The sequence below is a fragment of the Salvelinus namaycush genome, chromosome 31, assembly GCF_016432855.1.
Source record: "Salvelinus namaycush isolate Seneca chromosome 31, SaNama_1.0, whole genome shotgun sequence".
Lineage (NCBI taxonomy): Eukaryota > Metazoa > Chordata > Actinopteri > Salmoniformes > Salmonidae > Salvelinus > Salvelinus namaycush.
Window position 1 is genome coordinate 17,690,538 of NC_052337.1, and position 15,536 is coordinate 17,706,073.

Genomic DNA, 15,536 nt, shown 5'->3' on the forward strand with positions numbered 1-15,536 from the left:
AAAATAAAGCGAACTGGATGGAATATGGGGAAAAATGCACCAAATTCTTTTTCAATCTTCAATATAGAAATGCTACCAAAAAAAATGTATTAAAACTTGTTACAAATGATGGAGTCACGCATGATTCACCAAATGATATTTTGAAAGAGGAAGTAAAGTACTTTAAGAATATGTTTTCGTTTCAGGCTCCTCCATCTCCACTAACTGAAACTAATTGTATGGATTTTTTTCCTATTAATAATGTAAAATTAACATCTGTACAGAAAGACTCATGTGAAGGCCAAATTACAGAGGAGGAACTGCTTGATGCAATTGGGGCCTTTAAGGATGGGAAAACTCCAGGGCTGGATGGCATACCAGTGGAAGTATACAAAACTTTTTTTGATATACTCAAAGGACCATTATTAGCTTGTTTTAACCACTCCTATATAAATGGTAGATTATCAGACACGCAACAAGAAGGTCTGATATCGTTATTACTGAAACAGGACCCAAGTGGTATATATAAAGATCCAGTCCAATTAAAAAATTGGAGACCTCTTACACTTCAGTGTTGTGATGCAAAAATCCTAGCAAAATGCTTGGCGCATAGAATAAAAAAAGTTTTGTCAGATATTATTCATCCTAATCAGACAGGTTTTTTACATGGACGATACATTGGAGATAATATAAGGCAAGTACTGGAAACAATAGAACACTATGAAATATCGGGGACACCAGGTCTGGTTTTCATAGCTGATTTTGAAAAGGCTTTTGATAAAGTACGACTGGAGTTTATATATAAATGCCTAGAATATTTCAATTTTGGGGAATCTCTTATAAAATGGGTTAAAATTATGTATAGTAACCCTAGGTGTAAAATAGTAAATAATGGCTACATCTCAGAAAGTTTTAAACTATCTAGAGGAGTAAAACAAGGTTGTCCACTATCGGCATATCTATTTATTATTGCCATCGAAATGTTAGCTGTTAAAATTAGATCAAACATTAATATTAATGGATTAGAAATCCGTGGCTTAAAAACTAAGGTGTCATTGTACGCTGATGATTCATGTTTTCTTTTAAAACCACAACTAGAGTCTCTCCACGGCCTCATAGAGGATCTAGATACCTTTGCTATCCTCTCTGGATTAAAACCAAATTATGATAAATGTACCATATTACGTATTGGATCACTAAAAAATACACATTTTATATTGCCATGTAGTTTACCAATTAAATGGTCTGACGGAGATGTGGACATACTCGGTATAAAAATCCCAAAAGAAAGAAATGATCTCACTCCAATAAATTTTTATAGAAAGTTAGCAAAAATAGATAAGATCTTGCTACCATGGAAAGGAAAATACTTGTCTATTTGTGGAAAAATCACCCTGATTAACTCTTTAGTCATATCACAGTTAACCTATTTGCTTATGGTTTTGCCTACACCTAGTGACCTGCTTTTTAAATTATATGAACAAAAAATATTCCATTTTATTTGGAACGGCAAGCCAGATAAAATTAAAAGGGCCTATTTATATAACGAATATGAATTCGGAGGGCAGAAATTATTAAATATTAAAGCATTAGACCTCTCACTAAAGGCATCAGTCATACAAAAGTTATACTTAAATCCAAACTGGTTCTCTAGTAAATTGGTACGAATGTCTCATCCTATGTTCAAGAAGGGCCTTTTTCCCTTTATTCAGATTACACCTGCTCACTTTCGGTTGTTTGAAAAGGAAATAATCTCCAAAATATCCTTATTTTTTAAACAAGCCTTAGAAAGTTGGTTGCAATTTCAGTTTAATCCACCTGAAAGGACGGAACAAATAGTACAACAAATATTGTGGTTAAATTCAAATATAGTAATTGATAAAAAAACTGTATTTATCGAAGAAATGTTTAAAAAAGGTATAATTTTTGTGAATGATATCATAAATAGGACTGGTGGAGTTATGTCACACATGCAGCTAACACAGACATATGGAAATGTCTGCTCTACCCAAAATTACAACCAATTAATTGCAGCATTACCACAAAAATGGAAGAGGCAAGTAGAAGGGGAAAAAAGTAAGGAACTTGTATGTCGGCCCTGTATTAAAGAACATAAATGGTTAAAGAAAAGTGTGATAAATAAAAACATATACCAATTTCATTTAAGGACCAAAAAACTGACAGCTGTGCCATATAAATTGCAAAATAGTTGGGAAGAGATTTTCGATGTACCCATTCCATGGCACATGGTTTATGAATTGATACGCAAAACAACGCCGGATTCAAAACTTCGAATTTTTCAATTTAAATTACTGTACAAAATTCTTGCAACTAATAGAATGTTATATATATGGGGTATACAATCTTCCCAGCTCTGCAGATTCTGTTGTGAGGAGGCAGAGTCATTAGATCATTTATTTTGGTATTGTCCATATGTAGCTCGTTTTTGGTCACAGGTCCAGGAATGGCTGAAGAATTGCAACATTTGCCTAGAACTAACGCTACAGATAGCAATACTGGGGGATTTGAAAAGCCATAGTCAATCAATCAATAATATAATAATTATTTTAGCAAAAATGTTTATTTTTAATTTACAATCTGTAGAAGCTATGAGAATAGGAAGGTTCAAATCTTTTGTGAAGCATCACAGCACAGTTGAAAAATATATGGCAAATAAAAATCCGAAATGGATGATGTTGGAAGATAGATGGGAAGGGTTGAGTGGAACTGAAGGGTGGGACTAATAACAAGATAAACAATGTAGGGCATACGGGATCTGTGAAATGTGTATAGGTGCGGAGCTTTTGTGAAATAGCACAGTTACAAGTGGAAATAAAATTGGATGGACAACAGAAATAGAGGAAGGACTAAGAACAAACAAGAGAGAACTATTATAAAGTAGTCTGTGTCTGTAAAATAGGTATAAGATGTATAAATTGAAGGTAAAAGCAGAAGTGTTTATTAGTTTACTCCAATTGGGGGAGCGGTGGTAGGGTTGCGGGGAATAATAATAAAGGTATATTCTTTAAAAAAGTATGTATGTCTATATAGGTATGTGTATGTATATATGTATATATGTATGCATGCGTGTATGGATATATATATTTACCCAAAAAAATATGGGGGATTGGAAATGATGCAGACAATTACATTGGAAGCAACATTCTTTCCGCAATATTAAGCTGATCCACCCCAAAAAAAAAAAAAAAAAAAAAAAGTCGGCCTCAGCGACAATTATTTGAATAATTCAATGGATGATTTGTGCACACAGGTGATGACTAAAGTGTCTTATTACGAATTTTCTAATCTGACATCTCTATGTGACCGTCTTTGGAAATTGTATTTCTGGGCCGGGCGTCAATTAAACTGCAGTGCCGAAACAAAACTGTAGGAGCAGTCGAAACCGTGCTTTAGACCGGAACCCTGGCCCATTGCTCGAGATGCGCATATACTTCCTATTTGTCTGAAGTTCTTGTTTTTAAAATGGCGCCGTTAGACTTGGATAAGTATGTTGAGATTGCAAGACAGTGCAAATATTTACCAGAAAACGACTTAAAGGTGAGCATGAATATTATTTTTTATTCGTGTACTTAACCAATACCCATATGTTAGTACATTCGCTCTGGCTATATCAATCACATTGCGACATCAATATGGCTGGCTAAGCTAGCATGATTTCCTTCTTCAGCTAAATGAAGGCAGCTAACGTTAGCCAGTACAGTAGCTTGCCTGTTAGCCGAACACGTCAAACCTTGGGATAATCACGATAGAATATATGTATATTCTTGCTATTAGATATCTTGCTAACTATTTAGACCTGTGAACTAGGTATGCATATGACTAACGTTAACGGTAGCTAACGTTCGTGGGCTAGCCATGGTTTGTGAACTAACAGGCTAACGCGTTAACTCTGTAGCAGATGACTATATAGGAAGGATACTAGCTTTCAGCACATACATTTATAGTCAGCTAGCCAGCTTAGTATAGTACAGAGCAAATATTGGTGTCTTTCGAAAACGTAACGTTGTGACCTGAAACCACAACGTTATTTCAATATTGGTTAGCTAATGTTAGACGTATCAATCAGGGCCCGGGAAGTTGTAGCTAACTACCATTACAAATCTAGGTTTAACAAATAACATGTGAAGAAGCTGGGTTGATCAACTCCACGATATGTACATCTGGTCCATTGATGTGATCGTGGAGTTGAGAAACCTGGATACCTGTGAAGATGCCTCCCATTTAGAGAGGGTTTCTGCTGATATGGCCAAATATTCGAAAATTGGTCGTTTAGAAATAGCAGCAGGTCCAGTGTGCAAACCTTATTATGCAGCCTAATAATTTTGTCATGTCTCATCCCTCTCAGAGATTATGTGACTATGTATGTGATTTGCTACTCGAGGAATCAAATGTTCAACCAGTATCTACTCCAGTCACTGTTTGTGGAGACATTCATGGCCAGGTATTATCCAATGTTCTTTTTGATACCATCCCCAAATGAATTGGTTCTCTTACTTTTTTTGTTTTGATTCTACATTAAAAATCATCGTCCATGATTTTAAATGCATTATCCCAATGTGTGGTTGTATTGTTTTAAATGATCAAACAAATCTATCTAGTATGCGCATTCTGAATATCCCAATTTTTTATAGTAAATGTGAAATTCTCTTTCTGAACACTGTCTGCAGTTTTATGACCTATGTGAACTCTTCAGAACTGGCGGACAAGTTCCAGACACAAACTACATTTTTATGGTAAGTGTGAAGTTGTATTATATTGTTATGGTCTGCTGTAACAAAAATGGAATTTAGAACATAAGCTGGATCTGACTTGCGATTGATCTGAACCCTGGTCAATGCCTGTCTGTTTTGTCCAGGGAGACTTTGTGGACAGGGGATACTACAGCTTGGAGACATTCACGTACCTGCTAGCCTTAAAAGCCAAGTGGCCGGACCGCATCACGCTTCTACGAGGAAATCACGAAAGCAGGCAGATAACACAGGTGTACGGCTTTTACGGTGAGCAACATGCCTAATTGCTGGGGGCACATCAACTCTAACAACACATAAGACCATATGTATACTTGTAGGTTCTCGTGCCATAGTTATTGGGACAATTGGTAACTAACCTGGTACCAAGAAGCAAACAAGTAGCTGAATTTCTAGGTTATTATGGTGTAATTACCATTTAACCTTGAGATTAAAGTATACTGAACAAAAATATACACGCAACATGTCAAGTGTTGGTTTCATGAGCTAAAATAAACGATTCCAGAAATTCTTCATATGTCCAAAAAGCTTATTTCTATCAAAGTGAGCATTTCTCCTTTGCCAAGACAATCTACCAGACAGGTGTTGCATCTCAGGAAGCTGATTAAACAGCATGATCATTACACGATGATCATTACACGGGTGCAGCTTGGGTTGGGGACAATGAAAGGCCACTTTAAAATGTGCAGTTTTGTCTCACAAAACAATGCCACAGATGTCTCAAGTTTTGAGGGAGTGTGCAATTGGTATGTTGACTGCAGGAATGTCCACCAGAGCTTTTGCCAGAGAATTGAATGTTACTTTCTTTAATATAAAGCGCCTCCAATGTAATTTTAGAGAATTTGGCAGTACTTTCAACCGGCCTCACGACCGCAGAGCACGTGTAACCACGCAAGCCCAGGACCTCCACATCTGGCTTCTTCACTTGCGGGGTCGTCTGAGACCAGCCACCCAGACAGCTGATAAAACTGTGGGTTTGCACAATGGAAGAATTTCTACACAAACTGTCAGAAACCATCTCAGGGAAGCTCATCCGCGTGCTCTTCTGAGACCAGGGTCTTGACCTGACTGTGGTTCGGTGTTGTAATCGACTTCAGTGGGCAAATGCTCACCTTCGATGGCCACTGGCACGCTGGAGAAGTGTGCTCTTCACGGATGAATCCCGGTTTCAATTGTACCAGGCAGAAGATGGTGTCGTGTGGACGAGCTGTTTGCGGATGTCAACATTGTGAACAGCGTGCCCCATGGTGGCGTTGTGGTTATGGCAGCGGCAGGCATAAGCAACGGACAACAAACACAATTGCATTTTATCAATGCCAATTTGAATGCCCAGACATACGGTTACGAGATCCTGAGGCCATTGTCGTGCCATTCATCCGCCGCCATCACATGTTTTATCATGATAATGCACGGTCCCATGTCGCAAGGATCTGTACACAATTCCAGGGTTCGCAAAAGGAGCTTGAGGTGCTTAAAGTATGTGAATTTGGCATTCTGAAATTCAAGTACTCAGATATTTTCTCAAGTTGGTACTTGAGTTGGTATTAAAATTGGTATTAAAATGATGAGAACAGATAATGATCAATTACATTTATGAAAAATATTAGAAAAATGTATTGGTTTTGCTAATTCTAATTCGGGCAAATGGCTTTGTTTAAAAATAAATAAAAATGATATACTTATTTTGTACATAATGTTGCCGGTATCGTCTCGAGTCTGACGCGCCAGACGCAAATGATATACTCCTTTCTCGGGGACAGGCCCAGATCCCCGTGATTTGCATGAAGAGGAGGTGGAGAAAAAGGGGCGGGCTGCCTTCTGAGAATTCGTAGGCAATCGAATAAACCCCCACTTCCTTCCATTCTGCTAGCAAATGTGCAATCTTTGGAGAATAAAACGGATGACCTACGCGCAAGATTAAGCTACCAACGGGACATTCAAAACAGCAATATCTTAAGCTTCACAGAGTCGTGGCTGAATGACGACACCATCAACATACAGCTGGCTGGTTATACGCTGTAACGGCAGGATAGAACAGCGGCGTCTGGTAAGACAAGGGGCGGAAGGCTATGTATTTTTGTAAATAACAGCTGATGCACGATATTTAAGGAAGTCTCGAGCTATTGCTCTCCTGAGGTAGAGTATCTCATGATAAGCTGTAGACCACATGATCTACCTAGAGCGTTTTCATCTATTTTTCATAGCTGTTTACATACCACCACAGTCAGAGGCTGGCACTAAGACAACATTGAATGAGCTGTATTCCACCATAAGCAAACAAGAAAATGCGCACCCAGAGGCGGCACTCCTAGTAGCCGAGGACTTTAATGCAGGGAAACTTAAATCCGTTTTACCAAATTTCTATCAGCATGTTAAATGTGCAACCAGAGGGGACAAAAACTCTGGACCACCTTTACTCCACACACAGACACACGTTCAAAGCTCTCCCATGCCCTCCATTTGGCAAATCTGACCATAATTCTATCCTCCTGATTCCTGCTCACAAGCAAAAATTAAAGCGGGAAGCACCAGTCTAGATCAATAAAAAAAGTGGTCAGGTGAAGCAGATGCTAAGCTACAGGACTGTTATGCTAGCACAGACTGGAATATGTTCCGGGATTCCTCTGATGGCATTGAGGAGTACACCGCATCAGTCATTGGCTTAATCAATAAGTGCATCTATGACGTCGTCCCCACAGTGACCGTACGTACATACCCCAACCAGAAGCCATGGATTACAGGCAACATCCACACTGAGCTTTCAAGGAGCGGGACTCTAGCGGGATGCTTATAAGAAATGCCGCTATGCCCTCTGACAAACCATCAAACAGGCAAAGCGTCAATACAGGACTAAGATCGAATCGTACTACACCAGCTCTGACGCTCGTCGAATGTGGCAGGGCTTGCAAACCATTACAGACTACAAAGGGAAGCACAGCCGAGAGCTGCCCAGTGACACGAGCCTACCAGACGAGCTATGCTCGCTTCGAGGCAAATAACACTGAAACATGCATGAGAGCACCAGCTGTTCCGGAAGACTGTGTAATCACGCTCTCCGCAGCCGGTGTGAGTAAGACCTTTAGACAGGTCAACATTCACAAGGCCGCAGGTCCAGATGGATTGCCAGACCGTGTACTGCAAGCATGCGCTGACCAACTGGCAAGTGTCTTCACTGACATTTTTAATCTCTCCCTGTCCGAGTCCATAATACCAACATGTTTTAAGCATGTAGTGCCTGTGCCCAATAACACTAAGGTAACCTGCCTAAATGACTACCGACCCGTAGCACTCACGTCTGTAGCCATGAAGTGCTTTGAAAGGCTGATCATGCCTCACATCAACACCATCATCCCAGAAACCCTAGACCCACTCCAATTTGCATTACGCCCTAACAGATCCACAGATGATGCAATCTCTAATGCACTCCACACTGCCCTTTCCCACCTGGACAAAAGGAACACCTATGTGAGAATGCTATTCATTGACTACAGCTCAGCGTTCAACACCATAGTGCCCTCAAAGCTCATCAATAAGGACCCTGGGACTAAACATCTCCCTCTGCAACTGGATCCTGGACTTCCTGACGGGCTGCTCCCAGGTGGTAAAGGTAGGTAACAACACATCCGCCACACTGATCCTCAACACGGGGGCCCCTCAGGGGTGTGTGCTCAGTCCCTTCCTGTACTCCCTGTTCACTCATGACTGCACGGCTAGGCACGACTCCAACACCATCATTAAGTTTGCCTATGACACAACAGTGGTAGGCCTGACCACTGACATCGACGAGACATCCTATAGGGAGGAGGTCAGAGACCTGGCCGTGTGGTGCCAGAACAACAACCTCTCCCTCAACATGATCAAGACAAAGGAGATGATTGTGGACTACAGGAAAAACGAGGACCAAGCATCTCATCAACGGGGCTGCAGTGGAGCAGGTTGAGAGCTTCAAGTTCCTTGGTGTCCACATCACCAACAAACTAACATGGTCCAAGCACACCAAGACAGTTGTGAAAGAGGGCACAACAAAACCTATTCCCCCTCAGGAGACTGAAATGACTTGGCATGGGTCCTGAGATCCTCAAAAGGTTCTACAGCTGCACCATCAAGCGCATCCTGACTGGTTGCATCACTGCCTGGTATGGCAACTGCCCGGCCTCCGACCGCAAGGCACTACAGAGGGTAGCGCGAACGGCCCAGTACATAACTGGGGCCAAGCTTCCTGCCATCCAGGACCTCTATACCAGGCAGTGTCCGAGGAAGGATCTAAAAATTGTCAGACTCCAGCCACCCTAGTCATAGACTATTCTCTTTGCAACCGCACGGTAAGCGGTACCGAAGCGCCAAGTCTAGGTCCAAGAGGCTTCTAAACAGGTTCTACCCTTAAGCCATAAGACTCCTGAACACCTAATCAAATGGCTACCCAGACTATTTGCATTGCCCCACCTCTCCCCCTCTTTTACACCACTGCTACTCTCTGTTGTTATCCTCTAGGCATAGTCACTTTATTAACTCTTCCTATATGTACATATTACCTCAACTAACCGGTGCCCCCGCACATTGACTCTGTACCGGCACCACCCTGTATATAGTCTCGCTATTGTTATTTTACTGCTGTTCTTTAAGTACTTGTTCCTTTTTTAATTTGTATTATTCTTATCTGTGTTTTTTTAAACTGCATTATTGGTTAAGAGCTTTTAAGTAAGCATTTCACTAAGGTTGTATTTGGCGCATGTGACTATTCAAATTTGATTTGATTGGGCGCCGCCAAACCTCACATCGATGGCTAAAATGCCGGGCAAATGTAGATTCGTCACTACTCAGATAACAAAATAATCAGTACTGACTTACCACTCACGTATTGAGTAAATAAGTAGTGAAACAGCGTATTATTGAGTAGAACTTATAAGGTAGTGATGAATACTACGGTAGTTTTTTTTTTTTATGCGGTTTTGGCGATATACTGCCATCTGGTGGTGGCTAGAAACAATTCTATAACATTAAGTATTACAAAATGATTGTCCTTGAAAATATTAGTGCTTGAAAAAGTACTTGAATTTGATTTGCCACTGTCTGTACGAACCCTGCAATTCTTGGATTTCTTACATGGCCTGCGTACTCACCCGACATGTCACCCATTGAGCATGTTTGGGATGATCTGGATCAATCTGTACCACAGCGTGTGTCAGTTTCCGCCAATATCCAGCAACTTCACATAGCCATTGAAAAAGAGTGGGACAACATTCCACAGGCCACAATCAACAGACTGATCAACTCGATGCGAAGGAGATGTTTTGCACTGTATGAGGCAAATGGTGGTCACACCAGATACTGACTGGTTTTCTGATCCCAGCCCCAACTTTAAAAAAAAAAGAAGGTATCTGTGACCAATAGATGCATATCAGTATTCCCAGTCATGTGAAATCCATAGATTAGGGTCTAATTCATTTATTTCAATTTTCTTATTTCCTTATTTAACCTTTATTTAACTAGGCAAGTCAGTTAAGAACAAATTCTTATTTACAATGACGGCCTACCCCAGCCAAACCCTAACCCGGACAATGCTGGTTAAATTGTGTGCCGCCCTATGGGACTCCCAATCACGGCCAGTTGTGACACAGCCTGGAATCGAACCAGGGTCTGTAGTGACGCCTCTAGCGCTGATATGCAGTGCCTTAGACCTCTGTGCCACTAGGGAACCCATACATGGGAACTGTAACTTAGTTAAAGTTTTGAAATTGTTGCATGTTGCGTTTATAGTTTCGTTCAGTGTAAAAATAAAAATAATAAGTGCTGCCAGATTTTGTAAAGTGTTCTAGAATTTTAACTTGTTATTTTTTGCAGATGAGTGCCAAACTAAATATGGGAATGCAAATGCGTGGCGATACTGCACTAAAGTGTTTGACATGCTAACAGTAGCGGCTGTAAGTCCAATCACCATGACCGTTCACACTTCTTTGAATGCATGTGCTTTATCTATCTTACATTTTCCCACACATATGAATCAATCACTTACAGAGTTTCTTACCACAGTTGATAGACGAGCAGGTCCTTTGTGTGCATGGGGGTCTTTCACCTGACATCAAGACCCTGGACCAGATCCGCACAATCGAGCGCAACCAAGAGATTCCCCACAAGGGGGCCTTCTGTGACCTGGTGTGGTCGGACCCAGAGGATGTGGACACCTGGGCCATCAGTCCGCGAGGTGCTGGCTGGCTGTTTGGCGCCAAGGTCACTAATGAGGTAAACGCATCAAATTGTTGTCCTGAGTAGAGGGCTAACTACTACAGCTTATAATGATGATATGCATAGACCTAGACGGTAGGCTTGGGTGGTATATACAGTATACCGGGATATTTTGAAATACCAAAGGTATGATTTTCAATACAGTAAAAATGCCAGGGGTTTGCATGCTATGCCACTGCTTATAAATATAAGTTAACTATCTAAGATGTGCCAAATAAATGATCTCCAGTTCAGGGCTCCAGTTATGCATTTGGTTCTCTAACTTGCTAGCTAAGTGGCTAGCTTGTAAGATCAAGCTTCTTGGTTACAGCAGAGACAAACAATCCCCTCCTGGATCAAGATCCCTGCTGCCCAATTTTTGTGCATTTTTGTGTCTTTTTTCTTTTTCAATTTGAAAGAGAGACCTCCTATGTTGAATACTGAGCTCATCTGTGGTTCTGTTTGACCCATTTCAGTTTGTTCACATCAATAATCTGAAGCTGATTTGCCGTGCACACCAGCTGGTCCACGAGGGCTACAAGTTCATGTTTGACGAGAAGCTGGTGACAGTGTGGTCTGCGCCCAACTACTGTTACCGCTGTGGAAACATTGCCTCCATCATGGTCTTCAAAGACGTGAACACCCGGGAGCCCAAGCTGTTCCGCGCCGTGCCCGACTCGGAGCGGGTCATCCCTCCCAGAACAACAACACCTTACTTCCTCTAATCACGAGCCATTTTGTTCACCCCAAAAATAGCCCGTTGCCTCTTTCCCTCTACCAATTCCCGTTTGCAGTCTTAAGGAAGTGGATAGGTGTAACTAAGAAATGACAATACAATGGCTTCACCTTGGTCTGGTCCAGAACTAACCATAGCTCTTACCCCTTCAGTGTTTACAGATCTGAAGGAATGAGATGTGTATAAGCAACATGATGTAAGCTCCCCTAAGCCTCATTGAAAGGTTGAGCTGTCACTAATTTGTTTACTTTACATCAGTCTCATCCCTTTTGATCTGCAAAAACCTAAGTGATAGATGCTTCTGGACTGAATCTTGTAATATGTTTAGGGGATCTATCTATATTTCTTAAACCTATCTGGTTTGTTGTCATCTGCAAAGGGTTAGTGGTTTTGGGACTGGGCTATTGTCCCCACTGACAACTACCCCCCCCCCCCCCCCCCCCAGCTTCTCCCAACGGGACTTGCATTTCTCTATTTGTTTTATTGAACATTTTCTTTCTTGAAATATCCCATCTCAGTCCTGCCTCATTCCCTTGATAGTATTTGATGTTGCCAAATGCATATTTGTTTTTGTAGATTAACATTGTTGCATTGGATGAATTGACTCAATAGTACTGTTGGCCCTTCATTTCAATTGAAGCCCTATCTTTATACTTCACCCCAATACTCCTGATTTTAATTTCTACTCCCTCAAATTCTATTTGATGTGAGTAAATGGGACACGCTGTTCCTATTAAATGTAATTGTAGCCAACAGTGTATTTGTATGAATATGTTTTGCAGCTTTGTGCACATTCAACGGTCATTCATCTACTCTGCTTCTTTATAGGGATATTATCAAATGCTGTCACGGATTGAATTCCTTGAATTGCACTGTCTCAGAATTCCATGTTAACTATTGAATGGAATTCAGTGATGTGTGAGTTTTATCGTTCCAACTGGGTCGATATTGCAATTACGCTAAAGGCATGTCAGATCTGATACTATGGACTCTCAGCTGTAATCTATAGAAGAAAACAGTTTTATCCTCATGCCGTACTATCTTCACAGATATTATTTCCACCGAAGACAGCAACTTAAGTATGCTGCTGTTGTTTTTTAAACCAGATCAGGGTGATTGGGGAGGGGATAAGTCTTGGGGACTGAGTGGGCGATTAGGCTTTTGTACATTCAAATAATTGTATTGATTATTTTTCCTATTTTTTTCTGATTTGTTGTATTTTATTGTTGTAGACCGCAATCAACCTACCAATTGAAAATAAAAAGCCTTTAACTTAAGTACCTGTTTATTTTGTTAAAATATCCAACGGTGGTTGCTGCATTTGTGGCAGACCAGTTGGCATCCTGACTAGACTACGTTGGTGTGCAAATAAACCGCCAGTCACTAGAGAACAAACTGGATGAGCTCCGTTTGAGACTATTCTATCGACGGGACCTGAAGAACTTTAATATTCTATGTTTCATGGAGTTTTGGCTGAACAAGAACATGGATAATATACTGCTGGCTTTTCCATGCATTGTCAAGACCGGTCAGCATCCTTAGGTAAGATGGGGGGTCTGTCTCTTTGTTAACCAACTGGTGTATGATCTCTAATATTAAGTAAGTCTCTGTTTTTGCTTGCTTGTGTTACCAAACCTCATGATAAGCTGCAGACCATATTATTTACCATGAGAGTTTTCATCTATTTTTTTGTAGCTGTCCATTTACCACCACCAAACCGATGCTGTCACTAAGACCGCACTCAACGAGCTATATAGGGCCATAAGCAAACAAGAAAATGCACACCCAGAGGCGGTGCTTTTTGTGGCCGGTGATTTTAAAGCAGTGAAACTGAAATCCGTGTCCACATCACTAAGGATCTATCATGGTCCAGACACATCAACACGGTCATGAAGAGGGCACGACAACGCCCCTTCCATCTCTGGAGGCTGAAAAGATTTGCCATGGGCCCTCAGATCCTCAAATTCTGCAGCTGCACCACTGAGAGCATCTTGACTGGCTGCATCACCACTTGGTATGTCAACTACTTGGCATCTGACTGCAAGGGACTAGAGGGTAGTGCGTATGGCCAAGTACATCACTGGGGCAGGGAGCTCACTAGATCCCTGCCATCAAGTTCCCAGTTGTCTTGAAAGCACCATAAGTCCAGAGAATGCCAGACTGATGACAGTTTGACAAAATTTGCCCAGAATGACCGCTGCGCCACATTCCTGTTCCAGTGAGGTGAGTCCAAAAATGTCTTGCTGCTGCATAAATGATGTAATATGCCAGGGAGATATGTATTCTGTAGCTAAGAAAGTAATACTAAGTGTATGTTGTGTAGTAAGCTGTTAGTAACCCATGTGCCTCACCCTAATAATTTGGTCCCTTTCCCCCTCATAACCTAGCCTACTGTTCTGACTTGGTTGGTGGTGCACATGTAGCCTATAGCCTGTTTTAGAGAAATGTAATCATAAAATATTGTAAGTGCTTTCATTGCTTATATGCCCCCTTTATTTATCCTACGGTTCTGACTTGGTGTACAGGGAGAATACTGTAAGAACGGCCCATGTTCTGAATTGTGTCGCTGTATATTTCAAAAGTGCTGAACTAATAGTTATATTGACTACGTCCGTCCTAGCTCGCTCATTGTCAATCGAAAATACGGATTGTCTCTTATCCGCTCGTCGTCCCCTTATGCCATAGTTTGTACATCTGAATTGTTAGTAGAAACCACATTTGTTTAAGCAAGTCAGCCATGTTTTTTTTTAAGACAGTAAATGAGGCTGAATGAACTGTTTCGCTGCCAGACAAGGATTCACTCTGTGGTGCTGAAAAGAAAGCTCTTCTGTTGGGACAGCTTTATGTAGGTCCTAACAGTGTGGGCAGCATTTGTCACCGCTATAGTGCAATGAATGTATTGTTTAGTGTTGTGTAGTGGCTTTGCTGGCATGCATCAATTTTCTTTTGAGTTTGCCCCACCCAGATTTACATGCTGAAATTGTCATTGCTTTCTGCTTCCGTATGGCAAGCTGTATCGATGCACCAAGTCTGGAACAAACAGTTGCCCTGAACAGCTTCTATCCCCAAGCAATAACACTGCTAAATAGTTAACCAAATACAGTGCATTCAGAAAGTATTCAAACCCCTTGACCTTTTCCACATTTTGTTACATTACAGCCTTATTCTAAAATGGATTAAATCGTTTTTTTTCTCATCGATATACACACAATACCCCATAATGACAAAGCAATAACTGTTTTTTAGAAATGTTGGCAAATGTATAAAAAATAAATATATATCCCATTTACTTAAGTATTACTCAGTACTTTGTTGAAGCACCTTTTGGCAGCGATTACAGCCTCGAGTCTTCTTGTGTATGACGCTACAAGCTTGGCACACCTGTATTTGGGGAGTTTCTCCCATTCTTCTCTGCAGATCCTCAAGCTCTGTCAGGTTGGATGGGGAGCGTGGCTGCACCGCTATTTTCAGGTCTCTTCTCGGATGTTTGATCGGGTTCAAATCCGGGCTCTGGCTGGGCCACTCAAGGACATTCAGAGACTTGTCCCGAAGACACTCCTGCGTTGTCTTGGCTGTGTGCTTAGAGTTGTTGTCCTGTTGGAAGGTGAACTTTCACCCCAGACTGAGGTCCTGAGCACTCTGGAGCCGGTTTTCATCAAGGATCTCGCTATACTTTGCTCCGAACTTTCCCTTGATCCTGACTAGTCTCCCATTCCCTGCCACTAAAGAACCTCCCCACAGCATGATGCTGCCACCCCGAAGCTTCACTGTAGTGGTGCCAGGTTTTCTCCAGATGTGACACTTGGCATTCAGGCCAAAGAAACCTTGTT

The 15,536-nt window shown here is 41.3% G+C and overlaps 1 protein-coding gene across 1 annotated transcript; it reads left to right on the forward strand.

Moving 5' to 3' along the window:
- The first annotated feature begins 3,403 nt into the window (after nucleotides 1–3,403).
- Nucleotides 3,404–12,983, forward strand: LOC120025914 (serine/threonine-protein phosphatase 6 catalytic subunit). The gene is made up of 7 exons (XM_038970632.1): nucleotides 3,404–3,537; nucleotides 4,346–4,441; nucleotides 4,668–4,733; nucleotides 4,856–4,997; nucleotides 10,590–10,669; nucleotides 10,779–10,988; nucleotides 11,447–12,983. The coding sequence occupies exons 1-7, from the start codon at nucleotides 3,463–3,465 to the stop codon at nucleotides 11,693–11,695; spliced, it is 918 nt and encodes a 305-aa protein (XP_038826560.1). The 5' UTR covers nucleotides 3,404–3,462; the 3' UTR covers nucleotides 11,696–12,983.
- Nucleotides 12,984–15,536: the final 2,553 nt, after the last annotated feature.

Excerpts from the sequence above, each read along its gene's own strand:
- LOC120025914 (XM_038970632.1), top strand. The coding sequence starts at position 3,463 with ATGGCGCCGTTAGACTTGGATAAGTATGTTGAGATTGCAAGACAGTGC. Across the intron at positions 4,998-10,589 it reads ACAGGTGTACGGCTTTTACG|ATGAGTGCCAAACTAAATAT; the intron begins GTGAGCAACATG and ends TATTTTTTGCAG. Across the intron at positions 10,989-11,446 it reads GCGCCAAGGTCACTAATGAG|TTTGTTCACATCAATAATCT; the intron begins GTAAACGCATCA and ends GACCCATTTCAG.